Below are 20,887 nucleotides of genomic sequence, written 5' to 3' on the forward strand. Positions count from 1 at the left end.
GAGGGGAGAGAGGGAGGGGAGAGTGGTTAGAGGGGAGAGTTGTGAGAGGGGAGAGTGAGGAGAGAGGGAGGTGAGCGAGCGAGTGGAGAGTGAGGAGAGGGAAGAGTGGTAAGAGAGGAGAGAGTGGTGAGAGAGGAGAGAGTGGTGTGAGAGGAGAGAGTGGGGAGAGTGAGGATAGTGAGGAGAGGGGAGATTGAAGTGAGAGGGAGGTGAGAGAGGGAGGGTAGAGTGGTGAGAGATGGGAGTGAGGAGAGAGGGGAGTGAGGAGAGAGGGGAGTGAGGAGAGATGGGAAAGAGAGGGAGGGGAGAGAGGGATTGGAGAGTGAGGAGAGGGGAGGGTGAGGAGAAGGGATAGTGAGGAGAGGGGAGAGTGAGGAGAGGGGAGAGTGAGGAGAGGGGAGAGTGAAAAGAGGGGAGAGGGAAGAGTGAGGGGAGAGTGAGGATAGAGGGACTGGAGAGAGCGAGGGGAGAGGGGGAGTGAGGAGGGGAGAGTGAGGAGAGAGGGAATAGGGGAGGGGAGAGAGGGGAGGGTAGAGAGGGAGGGTAGAGGAGAAAGAGGGGAGAGTGAGGAGAGAGGGGGGAGGTAGAGAGGAGAATACTGAGGAGAGAGAGGAGAGTGGTGAAAGGGGGGAGTGGTGAGAGGGGTGAGGGAGGAGAGTGATGAGAGAGGATAGAGTGGTGAGAGAGGAGAGAGAGGGGGAGTGAGGATAGTGGGGAGAGGGGAGAGTGGAGGGAGGGGAGAGTGGTTAGAGGGGAGAGTTGTGAGAGGGGAGAGTGTGGAGAGAGGGAGGTGAGAGAGGGAGTGGAGAGTGAGGAGAGGGAAGAGTGGTAAGAGAGGAGAGAGTGGTGAGAGAGGAGAGAGTGGGGAGAGTGAGGATAGTGAGGAGAGGGGAGATTGAAGTGAGAGGGAGGTGAGAGAGGGAGGGGAGAGTGGTGAGAGGGGGGAGTGATGAGAGAGGATAGAGTGGTGAGAGAGGAGAGAGTGGGGGGAGTGAGGATAGTGAGGAGAGGGGGATAGTGAGAAGAGGGGAGAGTGAGGAGAGGGGCGAGCTAGAGAGGAGAAGAGAGGGGAGAGGGAAGGGAGTGAGGAGGAGAGAGGGTAGAGGGGAGAGAGGAGGGGAGAGAGGGGAGAGTGGTGAGAGGGGATAGTGGTGAGAGGAGAGTGGTGAGAGGGGAGAGTGGTGAGAGTGGTGGGAGGGGACAGAGTGGAGAGTGGTGAGAGAGGGGATGGAAGGGCTTCGCTGGGATGGAAGGGCATGTTCTTCACTTTGCACAGAAAATACGTTCATAATCCGTTCCTAAAGTTGTCACAGTATCTGGTTTTTCTCTGCTGAAATGATTTAGCGGTCTTGTTTTTCGTCTCTTACAAATGGAAAATATCAATGACAGCATCTGTCAAAAGCTGAAAAAGAAAGTCGTTTTAGGCCCTACAATTTAAAAGTGATGTATAACATACCTTTCATCGGTAAGGGAGATGGCCGTAGCAGGGTCAGGCAAACGAGGCCACCGCTGTTATTACAGCCGTGCTTGTTGCCTGCCGTGGCCTTTGTCCACACAAATGTGCGTTTTCAGGACCATAACATGACATGTCAGTGGCCTGTGCGGGGTGGGCGCAACAACAGCACCTCAAATACGCAGTGCAAAACACGGCCCGTTTCAAAACCTTTACACCTGGAAATTATAGAATTTAAGAACAAATCAGGATAGGGTACGCAATTTGAAATTTGTAGCCATGCCTAAGAGAAACGATAAACCCGGCGCATGACAGGATTCGACAACAGTGCGGAACACAGACAAACAAGCAGTCCGATTAATCGAGATCCCTGTAGGCATGACAAAACCAAACCGAGGAAACCGGTCACCATGAGAGTTTTTGCAAAACTAGCGATTCTTTATGCAAAACAGACACTCTTGGGTCAGAACTGCAGCAAGCAAGCAGTCTCCACGAGCTGACCTCTGTATTTCGGAACCTATTTCTCCAAGCATGCCTGTACCTCTATTACCGAGCCCTGCTCCATGACTCTCAATGAGTCGCTGTATTATTGTAGGGGATGTCCTAGCTTTCCAGGACACTTTTAAGTTCTATGAAGGACACATTGAGGATTAGGCTCGTCTTTCTTTATTATCACAGCAGCATTCACAAAGAAATTCACCTACAACACCAATAAAACCAAAGTGTGGCTCCACTTTGACCACTCTGCAGTAAAAAAACCAGGTGAGGCATTTAGTGTCGGACGCGGGTAGTTACTAAGGGTATTTGGCAATGGGTGGTGGGACGGCATGCTTACCTCCCATCCGCTGGTACTGAGTGCTCACATAAGAGAGTTTTAAAGAAACAACTATGGCACTCGTAAACTCTCTTAGTGAAAAAAGCGTCCGCAAAATGAAATTAAAAGCGGCCGCGAAATGAAATTAAAAGCGGCCGGGAAATGCTCTCGCCATTGCGGGGGCTGGGGGCGTATTCCTTTGAAGTGTGAAGCAGGGGGCGGGGGAGCGGATCCCTTTGAAGTCTGGAGCAGGGGGCTGATGCCAAGGCTCGAGCATATGGGGTGTAAAAAAAAAAAGTCTTCGGAGTGGCATTGCGCAAAGGGGGGTAGGGGAGAGCATTCCTTTGAGATCTGAAGCTCTCGGCATTGCTGTGGCAGGTCTGATGCGATGATGCGAGGCGGCTCGGGGAGCAAATGGCAAGCTTGTGCATGGGCACATGCACTCTGCGTAATCCGCCTGCCAAAGACCCTTGGTCAGCTTTCCTGATCCACCTCTATATGTCGAGCTGCAATGCTTGCGCATTGGCAGGTCTCGACCTAATTAGGAATCCAGGAGTACTGGCTTGGACCTCTTCTGTGGGGAGTTGAGTAAATACGAGTTACGAGTCTGCACACACACAGCGCAGTGGCAGTAGTTATAGTTACGTCAGAGTTCATAGGAAGAGTGTTTTCGTATCACTAATAACTTAAGTCCCGTTTGACTTAAGGTTAAAAGTAACATTATAGTTAGGTGTTGAAATGCTACATAAACTAATGTTAAATAACCAAAACACTAATATTTACCAACTATAACCCAAACTAGAACTTGAGCCCCCGCCATGAACTGCTTATGACCTCATATATTACATCACAACTGACAATATTGATGACACCATACAGACATTCTGACACTGTCCTATTGAGTTATCAACTTAAAGACTTCGGATTGATCCAGATTTTAAGTCCAGAGGTTGACAAGTATACGTTTGCTTCTGTAGGGCTCCATGGGCTCAATGCTAAGAAGATTAGTCAAATACACTGCACACGTTCTGGAGATCGGCATCACAGCTGCAACCTTAGAGTCATGCCTACAGCACTAGAATGAGATAAAACACCTCTAAGTGGGACACCCCTACATTTTATATTATTCAATAATCTGTAATGCCTGAAAATCGTCAGTTAAGTTCTACAAATAAATATGCACAGCTTATAAAATGTCTCTAGAACACTGTGTCACAACTACTTAACTTGGGCCAGAAATCCAGATTTTTAATGAATTGGCAACAGCTACTTTGGCCTTTTTCACAGATTTTCTTTTGAATGGGCTTAAAGCCACAGCCTACTTTCAAATATACCAAAAGTGATCTCATCAATGATGAATCGCATTCAATCGCACCGACCCGACCTACCTTATTAATCGATTCCCCCACTACAATCCTGCAAGGACCTTAAGATCCTCAGGTCAAAACCTGATTAAGCTGCCACAATTCAAATACAAAACTAAAGGAGGCAAGTCTTTATCCTTTTTATCTTCCAAAGCTTGGAATTCAATTCTCAACAATCTCAGATCCCTAACTCAGGAAAACCAATTCAGAAAGCAGCTCAAAACATGGATGTATTCTCTCCCTGACGATCATGTAATGACCTTCATATAGTCTTCTAACTTTTCTAATTTTTTCACACTGTTTATTTAGCGCCAGGATGCTCCTTTCAGAGCGATTGTTTGCGCTTTAGAAATACATTAAAATACAAATACAAATACAAATGTAATTTAACATATCACGATTGAAGTAATATGTGGGGGCATAAGCAGAGTATGATGGGGGCATATGTAATGGTTAGATCAGTAAATTATACCTGGTGAACTTCAGGTTTGTTTTTTGTTCCTTTTTACCTTATTTCAACACCTGAGTAAGAGAGAGAGAAAGAGAGAGATAGGTTTGGGGTGATTTGTCAAGCAGGGGCCAAGAAAAAGGGGAGTGGGGGTTCCCAAAACACGATTTCCCCATGCAAATTCCCACAGGATTTTCGACAGGACTACAGCCCAAACCGCTGAACGGAATTACACCACATTTGGCAGAAATCTAGATCTTGGTCAGAAAGTGCTCTTTGTTTTTCGGTGTAAATCTGTAGAGTAGTTTTGGAGTTCTTTAAGAAAAAAGATTTATGTATATATTGAGAGCGGATCCACGCGCCAACAGCAATGCTGTGATTGTCTGGCTGGAACCTTAACAAAAAGTTGCAGCCGCCATTTTGTGAATTGGGACATGGGTTTCGGGGTGGAGCAATAAAGTGTAAATAGGATATGAGGGATCAGGATAGGTGTATCCTGACCCCATGGGACTTATGTAGGAGTCTGTGGGGGACCCCTCTTGGGAAGGAAATTGCCCAAAAACATTGTATTTTTGCCGCAGGAGGATCCACCACGCCGGTTAGCGCGCACCCACCGTGTGAATCGGTGGAGATTCGCGGATCCAGAGCCCAATTAAAACAAGCATTGGCACAGACAATAGGCCTTGCTGTTTGGACCAATAGGCTTTACTAATGCTGGGCAGCATAGACTAAAAAAAGCTAAATTTATATTCACATTTTATTTTCTCTTCGCTCAACAGGAAAAGCTTTGACACAGCTGTTTTGGGTATTAAAAATAATTATTTTTCAGACAAGCAAATCTGATTTTGCACCCCCTGCTTTTATTGCATTTTCACTAAATTGCTACTTTCCTAATTATTTTCAAAATAAAGTGCTAAATCCACAGACCAAGAATTATAAATAGGCCCTGATTTTGACAAGAGGATATTCTTCTTGTTTGCTGGAACTAACCCCAGCGTGTTTCCATTTGTGCGACGTGAAGTTGTTGCAGGGGAGTGCTGTTTAACTGCAAGGAAATATTCCTGTGGCTTGTTTTTGGTTCTGGCAGGCCGCTCCACGGCCATAAATGAAAGATAAAGAGAGAGGCAGAGACTGGGGCATTGAAGAGTGGAAGAGAGAGAGCGGAAAAGCAGAAAAGAGGCAGACACAGGCGCAGTGAAAAAGACAGAGATTCTGGGGCAAAGAGAGAGGCAGAGACAAGGTATGGAAAGATAGAGATGAAAAGTTCCTGGAAATGATAGAGGCAGACAGTAGAATAGACCAACAGAGACAGAGAAAGAAAGATGCCATGGAAAACAAAGTCGAGTCTGAGAGGTTTGCACTGCTTCCGCAGTCTGTAATGGCAGACCTGCTAACATCGGATTAGTTGGGTCACTCAGGGTGGCACAAACAGAGCTTTAGGCTCTAATGATCCCTTTAATGGCCCTGCCCTGGGTACCACAGGTACCACATTCCAGTGACTTACAAGCGGGTTAAAGTCCTTGCCAACTGGGGTTACCAATTCACATGTAAGTTTTTGGGAGAGAGCACAGGCTTAGGGGTCTGGTTAGCAGGTCAAAGCCATCAGCATTGGGAAAAAAGTGTGGGGTTGCAGGGGTGACCTTACAAAAAGGGCACTGTCCTACATCATCCTTTAACCATAATAGATCTGATCGATAACCTCGCCAACCTCGGACTGAAGCAACTTGTCACAATGCCCACCCACTCCGCCGGCCACACGCTCGACCCCGTCTTCTCCTCAAGCCCGTACGTCTCCATCAGCCACACCACCGAACTCCTCTGGACCGACCACCACTGCATCCACTTCGCCTTCCTGAAACCCGCCACACACCACCGCACCCAACAGATCCCCCGCGGCTGCTAGAGCAAAATCACCGAAGACCAACTACACGCAAACCTCGCTCTCAGCCCACCCACCGAACCCTCGAACACAGACGACGCTGCCCACAGCCTCAGATGCTGGATCGAGGACTGCGCCAACACCCTAGCCCCGCTGAAGAACCCCCCCCCACAGACACACCAGCAAGAGGGCCAGCTGGTTCACCCCAGAACTCCTAGCCTCCAAGCAAGCCGGCCGGAAACTAGAGAAGAAATGGCACAGTGAACAAACTCCGGACAGCCACGCAGCACACAAGGACGCCATCCGCAACCACCACCACCTCATCAGGGCGGCCAAGAGGACCTCCTTCAAAGACCGCCTCAACAACAATGCACACAATAGCAAGGAGCTCTTCAACATCGTGAAGGAACTCTCAAACCCCAGCACCAACACCTACGACATCCCATCGTCGCAAGCCCTGTGCGACTCCCTCGCCACCTTCTTCCACCGCAAGATAGTAGACATCCACAACAGCTTCAACACCTAGACAGCCCCAACAGACAGCAACACAACAGACCCTCCGTACACCATTTTCCACGACCCCCTGCTAGCCTGGGCCAGCATGAGCATTGATGACACCATCAAGACCATGCGCTCAATCTACTCCGGCTCTCCGTCAGACCCATTCCCGCACCACGTCTTCAACAGAGCAAGCAGCTCCATCACACCCCACCTGCACAACGTCATCAATCTCCCCCTCGAGACCACGACCTTCCCAGAGATCTGGAAACACGCCGAGATCAACGCCCTACTCAAAAAACCTAAGGCAGAGCCAAGAGACCTCAAGAACTTCCGGCCCATCTCTCTGCTTCCCTTCCCGGCCAAGGTCATCAAGAAAACCGTCAACAGACAGCTAACCCGATTCCTTGAAGAAAACAGAATCCTGGACCCTTCCCAGTCAGGGTTCCGCAGCAAACACAGCACTGAGACTGCCCGCATCGCCGCCACCGATGACATCAGGACCCTGCTGGACAGTGGCGAGACCGCAGCACTCATCCTCCTAGACCTCTCTGCCACCTTCGACACCGTCTGACAACGCACACAACGCGCACGCCTCCACGCCGCAGGGATTCTAGACAAGGCTCTGGATTGGACCAACTCCTTCCTCTCCAGCAGAACCCAGAGCGTCCGCCTCCCCCCATTCCATTCCAAAGCCTCCGAGATCATCTGTGGCATACACCAGGGATCCTCCCTTAGCCCGACGCTGTTCAACATTTACATGGCCCCGCTCGCACACGTAGCCCGACAGCACGACCACAACATAATATCCTATGCCGATGACACTCAGCTGATCCTCTCCCTCACCAAGGACCCCATCACCGCCAAAGCCAACCCCTACAAAGGAATGAAGGCCATTGCCGACTGGATGAAGGCCAGCCGTCTGAAGCTGAACTCAGACACGACGGAGGTCCTCATCCTCAGCTCCAACCCTTCAGCCTGGGACGACTCCTGGTGGCCAACGGCACTGGGGGCAGCCCTGACACCCACCGACCATGCACGCAAAATTGGGAATCATCCTCGACTCAACGCTCTCAATGACCAAGCAAGTCAACGCCATCTCCTCCTCCTGCCTCAACACCCTCCGCATGCTCCACAAGATCTACAGATGAATCCCGACAGACTCAACTACCGAAACGCCCTCTACGCGGGAGCCCCGACCAAGCTCAATCAAACGACTACAACGCATCCAAAACGCCTCAGCACGACTAATCCTCGATGTAACACGCCACGGCCACATCACCCCCCACCTGAGAAACCTGCACTGGCTCCCCGTCAACAAGAGGATATCCTTCAAGCTCCTCACCCACGCACACAAGGCACTCCACATGACTGGCCAAGCCTACCTCAACAGAAGGCTCTCCTTCTACATCCCCCACCGCCAGCTTACCTCCAACGACCTCTCACTCGCCACCGTCCCGCGCATCTGAAGAACAACCACCGGTGGGAGATCCTTCTCCCACCTCGCCGCCAAGACATGGAACACCCTCCCACTGAGCCTACGACAGACCCAAGACCTGCTGACCTTCAGGAGGATACTCAAGACCTGGCTGTTCGATTAGTAGCGCCCCCCCCTCTCCCGCCCCCCCAGCACCTTGAGACCCTCGCGGGTATGTAGTGCGCTTTAAAAATGATTGATTGATTGATAATAGATGAAATGACAACACTTGTTGGAGCAAACAGCTTCTCAAAATTGGATATGAAGACAGATGATGACATTTGTAGTTCCTGATGGAATAAATCAGTATTACACAATGCCATTTGGTCTGGCCCCTCCAGCAGCCATGTTCCAAAGAAGGATGGCAGAGGAGGTGAATGGTCTCTCTGAAGTTTAGGTTTTCCTAAACAATGCTTTGATTTTCGGCAAAGATTTAGATAAGCATATGCGTACACTTAGAATATCTTGAGAGCCTTCCTGAAAAGAGGTTTGAGATAAAAAAAAAAAAGATAAATGTATGATTGGATGAATAATTTGGGCATGTGGTTTCAGCTAAAGAGATTTCACTACGGCCTGGCCTGTTGACAGTCACTAAAATACCTGTTCAAAACACTGTAACCAACAACTAGAGTTTAAGGAAATTGTGGGGGGATGGGCGGAAATAGAAGCTAGGAGGCTTAAGGAGTTTATCAATTGTTCTGGTTTATTTGTAGTTTGTAGAGAAAATCATAAGTTCTTCTTGAGGTGCTGTCCTGGCAGGTGATCAGAAAGTCTCTTCTGGTGTGTGTTCCTGTATCCTGGTGATTCCTGATATCCCCTTTGACTGTCCGTCCCCCAGATGGCTTGAAAGTAAAAGAAGAAAAAAAGGACAACGAGACTCAGGTTCACGGAAAATTACTAGGTCAGGAGATGGGAAAGTGCCCGTCACCACACCACGTTGTGCATGAAGTGGGGGTTAACGCCTATTTAATACGGCCCTGGGCTTAATGGCCCCCCGTGTAGGTAATTCAAACCGAGTCACTCAGTAGTTATAGGAAGAGAATCAGCAGAGACGAGTAATAGCCCAAGACATCGGTAAACGGTGAAAGAAAAATAAAGGCAGACACCAAGGAAATATCCTCATGAAAGAAAAGACAATATGTGGCTTACTTTGGTGCAGTACAACCACCCCTAAACTTCCTTCCTGTACCTCAATATGCTCTCCCTTTCTAGCTTGGTGCAGTACAACCACCCTTTGACTTCCTCCCTGTACCTCAATATGCTCTCCCCTTCTAGCTTGGTGCAGTACAACCACCCTTTGACTTCCTCCCTGTACCCCAATATGCTCTCCCCTTTTAGCTTGGTGCAGTACAACCACCCCTTGATTTCCTCCCTGTACCTCAATATGCCCTCCCCTTCTAGCTTGGTGCCCTCACTTCGCCCGGTTCGCTCACTGTCCTACGTTTTCGCACCTCCTGGGGTTGGTGGGGATCCACCAATCCTCACTCCACTCCTCTACTTCGTCCGGGTTATCATTGCCGTCGTCGTCCCGTTTTCTCAACGTCTCTTCCCTCTTCTCTCCTCCGGCATCCTGCTGCTACAACTTGATGCACACTCCGGCCTCCTCCTCATCGGGTCTCTCCGCGTCTTCAGTCTCTGCCTTTTCTTTTCTTGTCGGCCTTCCTGATTGGTCCTTCTCTGTAAAGCCACCTCCTTCTCCATAAAGCCACCTCCTCATGGGGTCTCTCCGCGTCTTCCATCTCCGCCTTTTCTTTTCTTGTCGGCCTTCCTGATTGGTCCTTCTCCGTAAAGCCACCTCCTCATTGGGTCACTCCGCGTCTTCCGTCTCCACCATTTTCTTTTCTTGTCGGCCTTCCTGATTGGTCCTTCTCCGTAAAGCCACCTCCTTCTTCCTGCAAGGTGAGGTCTGGTGCAACAGGTTAACCCTTGCCGCCCCCTGGTTTTCGGTGGCATCTCCGGTTTCCATGACGGGTAACGGGGGTTCAGGGCCCTACTCTCGGGGTCCTCCTCACAGGAATGTATGAATTTGATTCAAAATTTACTTAAAATGTTGCGGTGATTGCTGAACCACTTCACAACCTTTTCAATAAGAAGGTTTGATTTATCTGGGGTTGGGGACAGGAGGTTGCATTTGCAGAGATTAGGGGAAAACTGCTCAATGCAGCACTTCTGAGTCCATATCTACCAGGCAATGAGTGCTCTATCACTGATGATACTGGTAGCATTGGCAATGGCGCTGTAGTGACTCAAGGCAAAGGAAATGAGGAATGTGCAATGGCATCACACACACTGCGACCACATGAACGTAAACACTCGACCATTGAGCGTGGGATGTCGGACTGCGCGTGGGCAACTGAAAAATTTAAGTCATCCTTGTGTGGGAACAAGTTCAGAATATGAACTGATAATCAACCTCTTTTGAATGGTAATAATGTGAACACCAGCAGGCTACTGCCAGCTTGGTGAGGTTACGTTCAAAACTTTTGAAACATAATTTTGAGGTCGAACACACTGCAGGAGATAGGAACAAAAATACTTATTGCTTGCCCCGACTGCCCTGAGGGCAGGAAGATGTGGAACATAAGAACAAAAAGAATGACTGTGAGTTTGTGGAATGTATTGCAGCAAGTATTTGTTGGCCGGGTAAAGACTGTGCGTGGGGGAAAAAGTATAGAAAGACATTGGCTGAAGATTTTATTTTACTGAAAGTGATTCATTTCATGAGGAAAGAATGGCCAAATAAAAAACGATTTGTTGTGTGAACTGCAGACCGATGGCCAAGTTCATTCTGTCAGAGGGGAGCCATGAAGGACATGCAGGTGTGATATCTAGCAACAAACGACTGACAATGCAATACTGGTAGTCTGCCATGGACAGGGATGTGGAAAAACTCAGAGAGAGTTACCAGTTGTTTGCAAAATGATAAAAGGATGATATACAGAGTTCTGCTTATGACAGAAGTGGGTTTTCCTGTGGGGAATGAATGTAATGATTTTTTAGGTCTGTTTCAGAGGCTTCCTGTGCATCAGAAATTTGACATTGTGCTTGTGGAGTACATGTCAAATTGGTTGAAAGTATGATTTGGACATGGAAGTGAGGGTTTTCTGTGTGAATTGGTTTCGGATAATGGTGTACAATTTGTCTTGAGGGAGATGAAGCAGTATTTGGATGGAACTTGATTCAAGATAAATGTGCTAGTCGTCATCACCCACAGAGTAATGGCCAAGCAGAGAGGATGAACAGATTGGTCAATCAGGGTTTTTCATGGCCGGTATCAAAGTGGAAGATGCTTCAAGGGCTATGCTTTCAGCTTATCGCAACACACTGCATGGGTCCATTTTGTGCCAAGAGGCGGAAATTTGCATGATTTGGTCCTAGTAATGTGCACTGAAATGTCTAAAGAGGGGCTGAGACACAATAGCTATATAAAGAAGGAAGAAAGATTAATTGGGCTTCAAAAGATACATATGATGTTGTAAAGCTATTGTTCGCACAGACATGATCACAGAGCCAATAATCTTATGCAATCATAGTACTCTGGAATTACTGAGGGAATCAGATGCCAAATCTCCACAGTAATTCCACATATTTCAGAGCAATCACCATTTACTTCACCCACCCTCCAGAAGAGTTTCTTTAAATGCTGATATTGCCGACTTAGAGGGAGGAAAAAGTGAGGGTAATGTAATAGGAGACATTATGGAGACACAGCTTAGGCCTTATAATGGGGCCCATATTAGATAAAATAAACATAAGATAATATATCACCCAATCCTGTATACTGTAATACAACTAACCCAGCTTGATATTCAGACCACCTTGTACTGTGCACCTAACCCTACAGACAACACTTAATCTTGAAACTCCCTTGATCTTGTACGTTGTTCTACACGATGTAGTATGATATAATACAGCCCACCCTCTCTGACCTGCAGGCCCCCCAGTTCTATGTACATGTACCTACACACTTCAGAAAAAAGACCACTTCTTATTACATGCTCTGGGGTGCTGCGGACCTTACCCCACCCATCCCACCACTACAGACCTGACTTACAGATCACTTGTCTTCTTCACACTGCTTTCCTCTCCTCCTAAGCGGCAGACCCTGACTGCCCCAGAAATCCTCTTATATTCTGTGCACTCAAACATCACATAGATCCAGCTCGATCTCTAAAGTGCTTTAGTTTGCACTAGCAACAAAAAAGGCCAATGTTACTCTCGGTGAATAACACCTCACTTACATCTCACACTTAATGGATGGTGAGTATCGCGGAGCTTGGAGTGAAATCACAGATTCTGCCACATAATTCCTCAGAGGTCCTGATCCTGGAATGGGGCGTCTCATGCACTGACCAGATTTCAGGTCATGTTTCATGTGCAGAGTTCCATTTCTTAGCCTATCACATAACGGGAAGGAGAAACTCCTTTGCAAAAATAAAGGCGATACCAGGTACATGACCACTTCTGGTGTACTCAAGGCCCTCCTCAAAGATACCAGTCCACACAACTCAGATTTGGCCCCCTACAGATCTTACTAAAAATCTGGAAAGATACACTTTGGAGACATTTTATGCTACATTCCCTCAGAACTGTACAAGTTACTTGCCATTCTGCATGTTAATTCAGTACGAACCAAATACCTGGGATGGCTTTGAGCAGCAATCCATCTGCGTCTGTATTTCCTCTCTCCAGTGGGTCTCTAGCGATAGCTCCATCAGTATCAGGAGCATTCTGTGGCAGGAATGATGAGGCTCCAGATGGGCCCTGCACATCAGCACATGTGGGTTGTAGGTCAGAGTTCTCATCTTGGTTCTCAGGGCCCAGTGGTTTTTGCTTGTAGTTCTGATCGTAGTCCTCAGGACTCAGTGGTTCTAACTTATGGCCGCGATCTGGACTGAGTGTCTCAAGGTGCATGGGTTCGTTCTTGCAGTTCTGAAGTGGTTCATGTGCATCAGAGAGCATCTGCTGCCGGCATGTGTGGGGCTGCAGACTCTGGTCTTCTTGAAATGCTGGGTGTCTGCAGACGTTTTGCCGTTGACCGTCACCATCAAACGACAACAACTCTTGCTTCAGGTGCTCAATTGGTCCCTCCCCATCTGGGAGCACTGGTTGTCTGCAGTGGTTTCGCTGTGGCTCATGTCCCTTGTGAAACAGTGGCTGCAGGCAGACGTTCTGTTGTGGATCCCAAGTATCTGCATATAATGGTTCTTTCTTCACGTGCTCCTCTTGTTCCTGTTCAACTGGGAAAACTAGCTGTATGCACTGGTCCAGCTGTGGTTCCTGCCCATCATCAAACACTGGTGGAAGACGAAGGCTTGGCTCACCTGGGATGACTTGAACATCTGGAGGAAGGCACCTGGAGACAGTATCGTCCTGCCGTGGTCCAGGGCCAGCTGGAGACAGAGTTTGGAGGCACTGGCTCTGCTGTGGTTCATGCCCACGAGGAGACAGAGGTTGAAGACATTGATTCGGCTGTGGATCACGACCAGGTGAAGATGTGGATTGAAGGCATGGGTTCACCTCCTTGGCCCCGACTGAAAGATTGATCAGAGGGGACCTGCTGAGAGGACAATCTCTGACCACCACCGGACTGACCCTCTCCAAAGACACGCCCCCATTTACAAGGTGATCTAGACCCTTTGCTATCCAGGTTTGCTCCATAAGCCCAGTGACTCTTGATGGCACGTCCTCTAAGATATTCTGCAAGTTGTCAAGTTTGGCTTCCAACTGCTCCAACATAGATAAAAGGATCATGTTAGGCAGGTTCCCTGATAGCGGTTCCATCTCACAGTCCCTCTGAGCATCATTCTGGGAGCCTGAAGATGACACATTATGGATAGGAGAAGAAGGGAGTGCAACTCTTACTGGTTCGGGTGAACACTGCACTTCTCCTTTTTGTCTTGGCACCTGCCTTTTCTCCATTCTGGAGTTCTGATGTTTACGTCCTCAAGTGTCTGTGACGGGAAGAAAATAGAAAATACAACACATTATCACAGGACAATTAGGTCAAAATACTCATTCCTGTCTCACCACACGTTATTTAAGCTTTAAAAAAAAATTCTTCAGTCCAGCTAATGGCTCGAAAGAACTAAATTGTCTCAAGAGCTGAAGAGGATCTACCCTGCTCACGGTCAGGCTGTCCTCGAGGACATCAGGAGTTACCCTGCTACACATCTAAACCCCGCTCAGTGCTGCCCTCGCGTGATATGGTGAGATTTCATGCAGGTCCGCTCTGCCCTGCCAGAGAGGACTCCCTATCCAGAGCTGATCTGTTAAGCTTCAAAATGTATCAGTATGACCTCATCAAACCTAACCCTATAATTTAACGGACTTATTATGTTTTTGTAATTCTTTATTTTTTTTTAATTAAAATTTGGTAAGCATTACCATAATAGATATTATCAATGAAATTGAGCATTGAGGAATAATAGATTTAAAGTCCCAGATAAAAATACAAATTTGCTTGTCAGAAGCTACCTAGGCCACATAATCTCTGCTGATGGGGTCTGCCCCTAAGATGGATCAATTAAAGCCACACAGGAAATACCTAGATCCATAAAGAAAGAAGAGACACTCACGTTTTTGGTGAGAAACATTCTATTCTCCGTTTGTACCTAATTTTCTTGTGCCATGTGAGCCCTGCTGAGGAAGGGTGCAGACTACGTGTGGAGTAGGGAATGCAAGAAGAATTTACAGATGTTAAGGAGAGTCTTGTGAATGCTCACAGTCTGCATAGTTTTGTCCCATTGTGTTGTTACGGACGCCAGAGACAAGGGCCCAGGAGTGGAACTGAAACAGCGGCATGATCGGAAAGCAAGTCATAATTGCCTTTGCATATAGGGCTTTGCCGGAGGCTGAATGTAGACATTCCACTACTGAGAAGGAGGCCTTGGCCATGCTTTGGGATAAGAAAATAAACATTCTTGTGAAGTGTAGGAAACTGTAAGTAGAGGATGTTCGACTAGTCCAAACTGGACCCAACCTATGCTGCTCCTACAAGGTTCCTGCTTTCTAGTGTCAAATAAGGGGCAATCTCTTTCTGGCGTTTAATATGATACATGCACAATGACATGACTCACAGACCTTGCCAGACCGAGAAAGCACTGTTGATCTTTACTTTCAAGCTCTACATATTTTGAGCAAAGAGTGGAAGAGTGCCCATCTCCGAAGGCTAGTAGGCATCAAGCCATAAGTCATTATGACAATTAGCAAGCAGAACTTCTGTCTTCTCAGCGTTTCACTTTAGTTTATTGCAACTCAGCCACTGCTATAGGACAGGCATTGTTTGGTGGAATGTGAGGCGAGGGGAGAGTTAACTGTCTAAACACAGCAAGATATGGGTGTCGTCAGAACAGATAAGTGCTCTAACACCTTTCTCAAGTAAAGCTTCAGCAAGCGGGATTACATAGCTAGTGAACAAATGGGGCGAGATTGAGGACCCACGAGTCACTCTGGAATTGCATGCAATGTGTTGAACGAAAAGTTGCCCAATCCGGTGATACATGTTCAGCCTGTAAAGAATGATATGAACCTCTTTAGCGCCTAGCACCCGATGCCCAAAGCCTCAACATGGTTCACCAAGTTTGAGTACTCAACTGTGGGACGACAGCAGAGAGATCTAATGAGAACAAAGCATTGGCTCCCATTTCAGCTCGTCCAAAATCGGTAGAGGCACTGTCTTTGTATTGTGTGATGGCCTTCAATCCTACCCTAGTGTCCTTGAGAAAGTGGTTTTGCTACAAGCCTTTACACCAGCTAAGAGCAAAAGAAAGTAACGATATTGGTAATAACTTTTTTTAAACCAAGGAATCTGCTCCTGGCTTCCAGAACAAGGGATTCGCTGTGGTGTCTTTAAGAGGGGCAGGATCCATAACATTAACAACTAAGTGGGGAGTAATGGCAGAGGTACTGGACCAACTTAGAGGTTCAGATGTTTGAAATTTGTTACAGGATTGACGTTGTTCAGCTAACCAGATCTAGCCACCTCAAAAGGAAGTTGCAGAAGTCTCAGGGTATAAAGTGGAGAGCTCCCTGTGTCAAATAATACTAGGTGCTAAAGTGGTCTCTACTGGGGAAAGGTACGTGAATCAATCTCCCCATTAAGGTTTTAATTTTGTTGTGTCGCACAGTTGGTACAACAGTGTGAGAGTGAATTATAAATTGAAAGTTTTTGTGAAGCTGACATACAAAGGGACACAGATGAGTTGGATAACTAGATGAAGTCATTGTAGGAGGCGACAAACAAACAGATTCTCTGAGCAAGAGCAATAACCCCGCCACATAACTTAGTTGGGGAAAATAAATATAATATTTCAGTAAAGGAGGAGGACTTAGAGCAGAGGTCCTGAAGGAATAACATCAGGATCGAGGAGTATATATGCGCGAAGAAGGGGAAGACAAGTAAACATGTTAGAGAAATGTTGCATACAATCCTCGACTAGAGATGAAAAGGCCTGGGAATGATGAGGCTATGACACTATGAACGTTTGGAGACAGCTGCTTATCACCTCCCCACCCCCCCTAGACTCACCTCCTCTCTACACCCCTGGACTCACCTCCTCTCTCCACCCCCTGGACTCACCTCCCCTCTACACTCCTGGACTCACCTCCCCCCTCCCACTGGACTTACCTCCTCTTTACACCCCTGGACTCACTTCCCCTCTACACCCCTGGACTCACCTCCCCTCTACACCCCTGGACTCACCTCCCCTCTACACCCCTGGACTCACCTCCTCTCTACACCCCTGGACTCACCTCCTCTCTACACCCCTGGACTCACCTCCCCTCTACACTCCTGGACTCACCTCCCCTCTACACCCCTGGACTCACGTCCCCTCTATAGTTAAACATGCAAGTAAATTTTTTAAGTGGTGGATATGTTAGTCAGTTATTTGGATTCGGAAGGATAGTAGAAGGATAGAGGAGGAAAAAATGTTTGTGTTTATAAAGTGCTTGTTACCCCTGATGGGGTGTTGAAGCACGCTACTCCGGAAGCCCATAAAGGACTAGTGGTGAATTAATATGGTGAAATGTGAAAGTAATCTGAGTGGTGGATATTAGTCAGTTATCTGGAGTGAGGGGAAGAAAGGTTTGCATTCATATAGCACTTGTTACCCCTGATGGGTTTAACGCATTGGAGCCAGAACCATAACTGAACTTTTAACTGTGTACCTGGGGACTCGCATTGATACTAGACAAGGTGTGTCTTGGCTGTACAGCACTTCACAATTCACGCGAGTGTGGGTATGGTCTTGGGTCCTCCGCCAATGATTAGCATTGTGCTGCTCTGATATCAGCGCACTCATTTGTCACCGGACTGTTTGGCCACTGTGATAGGCGCACGCCACGTCCTCATCGTGGTCGGCGCACGCCCAAGCCAGAAAAAAAGCGCACACATGCTTAATAGCAGCCCAAAAATGTGCCCCCCGCCAGGCATGGGTTTTTCCCGCACAAATGGAAAAAATGTCGCCAAATCTGGCAACACTATCTGTAACTCTTGAACAGATTCACTTCCGGGTGACCGGAGGCAGCTCCGCGCGGAGGATGTTTAAAGCCTCGTTTGTTTTCTGAAAGTAACATTACACCGACACATTCCTTCTTGCGGGTCAATCGCGGCAGAGTCAGCACCAGCAACGGAAGCCGGAGGGAGCATTCATCTCAGGACAACATTACCCCGCCCCCTCAGTCTCACAATGTCTACTTCCGGGTCAGCGGTGGCAGAGTCTCCTCTAGTACCGGATCCTGCTGAGCTCCTCAGGCCTGCAGGTAGAACAGTGTCCGGGTCAGCGGGGGTAGAGTCATCACCAGCAGTGGAGCCCAGTCTCGCCCCCTCTCTTCCTGTGAGCCCTAGCTGCAGGCACCTTCACTTTCAGCCGAGGTAAGTGAGCCTCTCACAACTATCTGCAACCTAAGGAGTATGAATGCAGCCTGGGGTGTACTGACCTCACACCATCATCAGGAGGTGCAGGGGGAAGGTGTACTGACCCCACACCATCATCAGGGGATGCAGGTGTACTGACCTCACACCATCATCAGGGGGTGCAGGTGTACTGACCTCACACCATCATCAGGGGGTGCAGGGGGCAGGTTTACTGAACTTGCAGAATATAAAGGCAAAACTGCACATGCAAAGCTCTTTTAATAGGCAAATAATAAAAATAGTTTTTAGATGTATCCCTGCACTCTTCTCTGTTTCCACACAGGATTGCATCCTTCCTGTGCAGGAACAGGCCTGGTTATGGGACTCTGCATGAGACAAGTAGGCCAGTAGCTCCCGTCCTTCCCTGTTGGTCGCCATTCCAGGCTGAGGAACTGGAAATAGCGCTATTCATGGGAGGAATTACTGGCCGGAATCACACTTAATAGTCAGATGCAAAAGATGTGGTGTTCATTGAGAATAGCAGCCATGCGCAGTCCAGAGAGGGAACTGTGTTTCCAGTTGCACAGTTACATTGGGTAAGATGCAGTCATCTCCAGTTCCTGATAGAAAAACTCAAGTCTGAATTCTGCCTCAACAGTAGGGCCGACCAGGGATGTTGTTGCCACTGCAGGGTTCTCCAGGAGTGCACACCACCTCATGGAAGACAGATACACAAAGTGATTGGTTATGTGTCACTTGTGAGTTCACCCTCCCAACCTCTAGCTCAGTAAAGAGAGTTAATTGTTTTATGTGCAGACAAAGTAGCCATGATCTCCCTACAGCAGCATCCTGCCTTTAGCAAATTCACTAACTGTGTAAAATGTCATCGCATCATCACACGTAACATACTGAGTTGGGGTTTGCACACCCGTAGTGTGACTGACGGATTGTGGTTCTAACCATAACTTGCAAATTTCAGATGTTTGTTCGGCTTAAAGTCTTAACCATATATGCATTTTACCCTTGTTTTTAGGTGAATTTCTGTTTTTTTTAAAGACCCATTCAGGTGTTTTAACAGAGCCAACTATAACTTCACTTTAACCATATTCAATGGAAATATATTAGGGATAAAGTACCCCCTGCTGCACCTTCTAAGTATATTGCAAGTCAACAAGGTGTTCCATAACCATGTATAGAGGAACGAGGAAGGCAGAGTTCCTTTATAAGGTTAGGGAACTCTGAGGTGACATGCAATAATCTTATATTATGCACCAGGTGGTACTTTATCCCGTATAATACATGGTCACCCCATCACCTTTCCCACAAACCCATCTCTGCCCCTCGACCCCTCCCTCTGCCCCTCACCCCCCTCCTCTGCCCCTCACCCCTCCTTTCCCCCTGGCTGCCCCTCTGCCCCTCGCCCCCCTCTCACCCACTCACCCCCCTCTCTGCCCCTCGCCCCCCCTCCTCCCCTCCTTTGCCCCTCACCCCTCCTCTCTGCCCCTTGCCCATCTCTCCCCCCTCGCCTCCCTCTCTGCCCCTCATCCCCCTCCCTCTGCCCCTCACCCCCTCTCTGCCCCTCGCCCCCCTCTCACCCCCTCGCCCTCCTCTCTGCCCCTCGCCCCCCTCCTCCTCCCCTCGCCCCCCTCCCTCTGCCCCTCACCCCCCTCCTCCTCCCCCTCCTTTGCCCCTCGCCCCTCCTCTCTGCCCCTCACCCCTCCTCTCCCCCTTGCTGCCCCTCTGCCCCTCTACCCCCTCTCTGCCCCTCACCCCTCCTTTCCCCCTGGCTGCCCCTCTGCCCCTCCCCCTCCTCCTCCCCTCGCCCCCCTCCCTCTGCCCCTCACCCCCCTCCTCCTCCCCCTCCTTTGCCCCTCACCCCTCCTCTCTGCCCCTCTGCCCCTTGCCCATCTCTCCCCCCTCGCCTCCCTCTCTGCCCCTCATCCCCCTCCCTCTGCCCCTCACCCCCTCTCTGCCCCTCGCCCCCCTCTCACCCCCTCGCCCTCCTCTCTGCCCCTCGCCCCCCTCCTCCTCCCCTCGCCCCCCTCCCTCTGCCCCTCACCCCCCTCCTCCTCCCCCTCCTCTGCCCCTCACCCCTCCTCTCCCCCTTGCTGCCCCTCTGCCCCTCTACCCCCTCTCTGCCCCTCACCCCCCTCCCTCAGCCCCTCTACCCCCTCTTTGCCCCTCGACCCCCTCTCTGCCCCTCGCCCCCTCCCTCTCTCACTCTGCCCCTCACCCCTCATCTCTCCCTCGTCCTCCTTCTCCCCTTCCCTCCTCCTCCTCCTACTCATCCTCTGACCCCCTCCCCTCCTTCTCCCCCCTCCTCCTCCCTCCTCCTCCTCCTCCCTCCTCCATCCTCCCTCCTCCTCCCTCCTCTCCCCCCCTTGCCCCCTCCTCTACCCCCCATCCCTACTCTCCCCCCCCGCACCCTACTCCCCCCCCTCTCCCTCCTCCTCTCCTCCCCCTCTCCCTCTCCCCCTCAGTCTCACCCTCTCTCGTGGGTCTCTTCTCCTTCACTGTTGGAAACTAATGAACAGTTTCTTTTCCGGGTCACCCGGGGCAGAGTCGGCAGAAGCAGCGGAGCCGATGGAGCTCTCCTCAGGCCTGTGAGGTGAATAGTATCCGGGTCACCGGCAGCAGCGTCAGCACCAGCAGCGAAGGCGGAATGAAGCCTCCTCTCAGGATACCATAAGCCCCGCCTCCTCCCTCTCTGTAATGTCTGCTTCCGGGTCAGCGTCGGCAGAATCAGCGTCAGTACCGGATGTTGCCGAGCTCTCCTCAGGCCAGTGAGTGTGATAGTGTCCGGGTCACGGGAGGCAGAGTCAGCACCAGCAGCGAGCCCCAGCCTCCTCCAGAGGAAGGAGGAACCCTGAGGGTCTGTCTGTCTGTCTGTCCAGGGGAAGGAGGAGCCCTGAGGGTCTGTCTGTCTGTCCAGGGGAAGGAGGAGCCCTGAGGGTCTGTCTGTCTGTCTGTCCAGGGGAAGGAGGAGCCCTGAGGGTCTGTCTGTCTGTCCAGTGGAAGGAGGAGCCCAGGGTCTGTCTGTCATTCCAGTGGAGAGGAGGGCCTGGCTGCAGATACCTTCAGTTTCAATCATAGAC

At 49.4% G+C, this 20,887-nt stretch overlaps 1 protein-coding gene across 1 annotated transcript in view; it reads right to left on the minus strand.

The window, feature by feature from the left end:
* Positions 1–20,374, minus strand: part of LOC144768070 (uncharacterized) — a 39,641-nt gene extending 19,267 nt beyond the window's left edge. Inside the window, exons 1-2 of the mRNA XM_078651456.1 lie at positions 20,279–20,374; positions 12,574–13,887 (exon numbers count right to left, since the gene is read on the minus strand). Coding sequence (XP_078507582.1) covers positions 12,574–13,855 — 1,282 coding nt within the window. The 5' untranslated portion in view covers positions 13,856–13,887; positions 20,279–20,374. The remainder of the gene's footprint in view (positions 1–12,573; positions 13,888–20,278) is intronic.
* Positions 20,375–20,887: the final 513 nt, after the last annotated feature.

This window comes from Lissotriton helveticus, chromosome 1_1, assembly GCF_964261635.1.
Source record: "Lissotriton helveticus chromosome 1_1, aLisHel1.1, whole genome shotgun sequence".
NCBI classification, from domain to species: domain Eukaryota; kingdom Metazoa; phylum Chordata; class Amphibia; order Caudata; family Salamandridae; genus Lissotriton; species Lissotriton helveticus.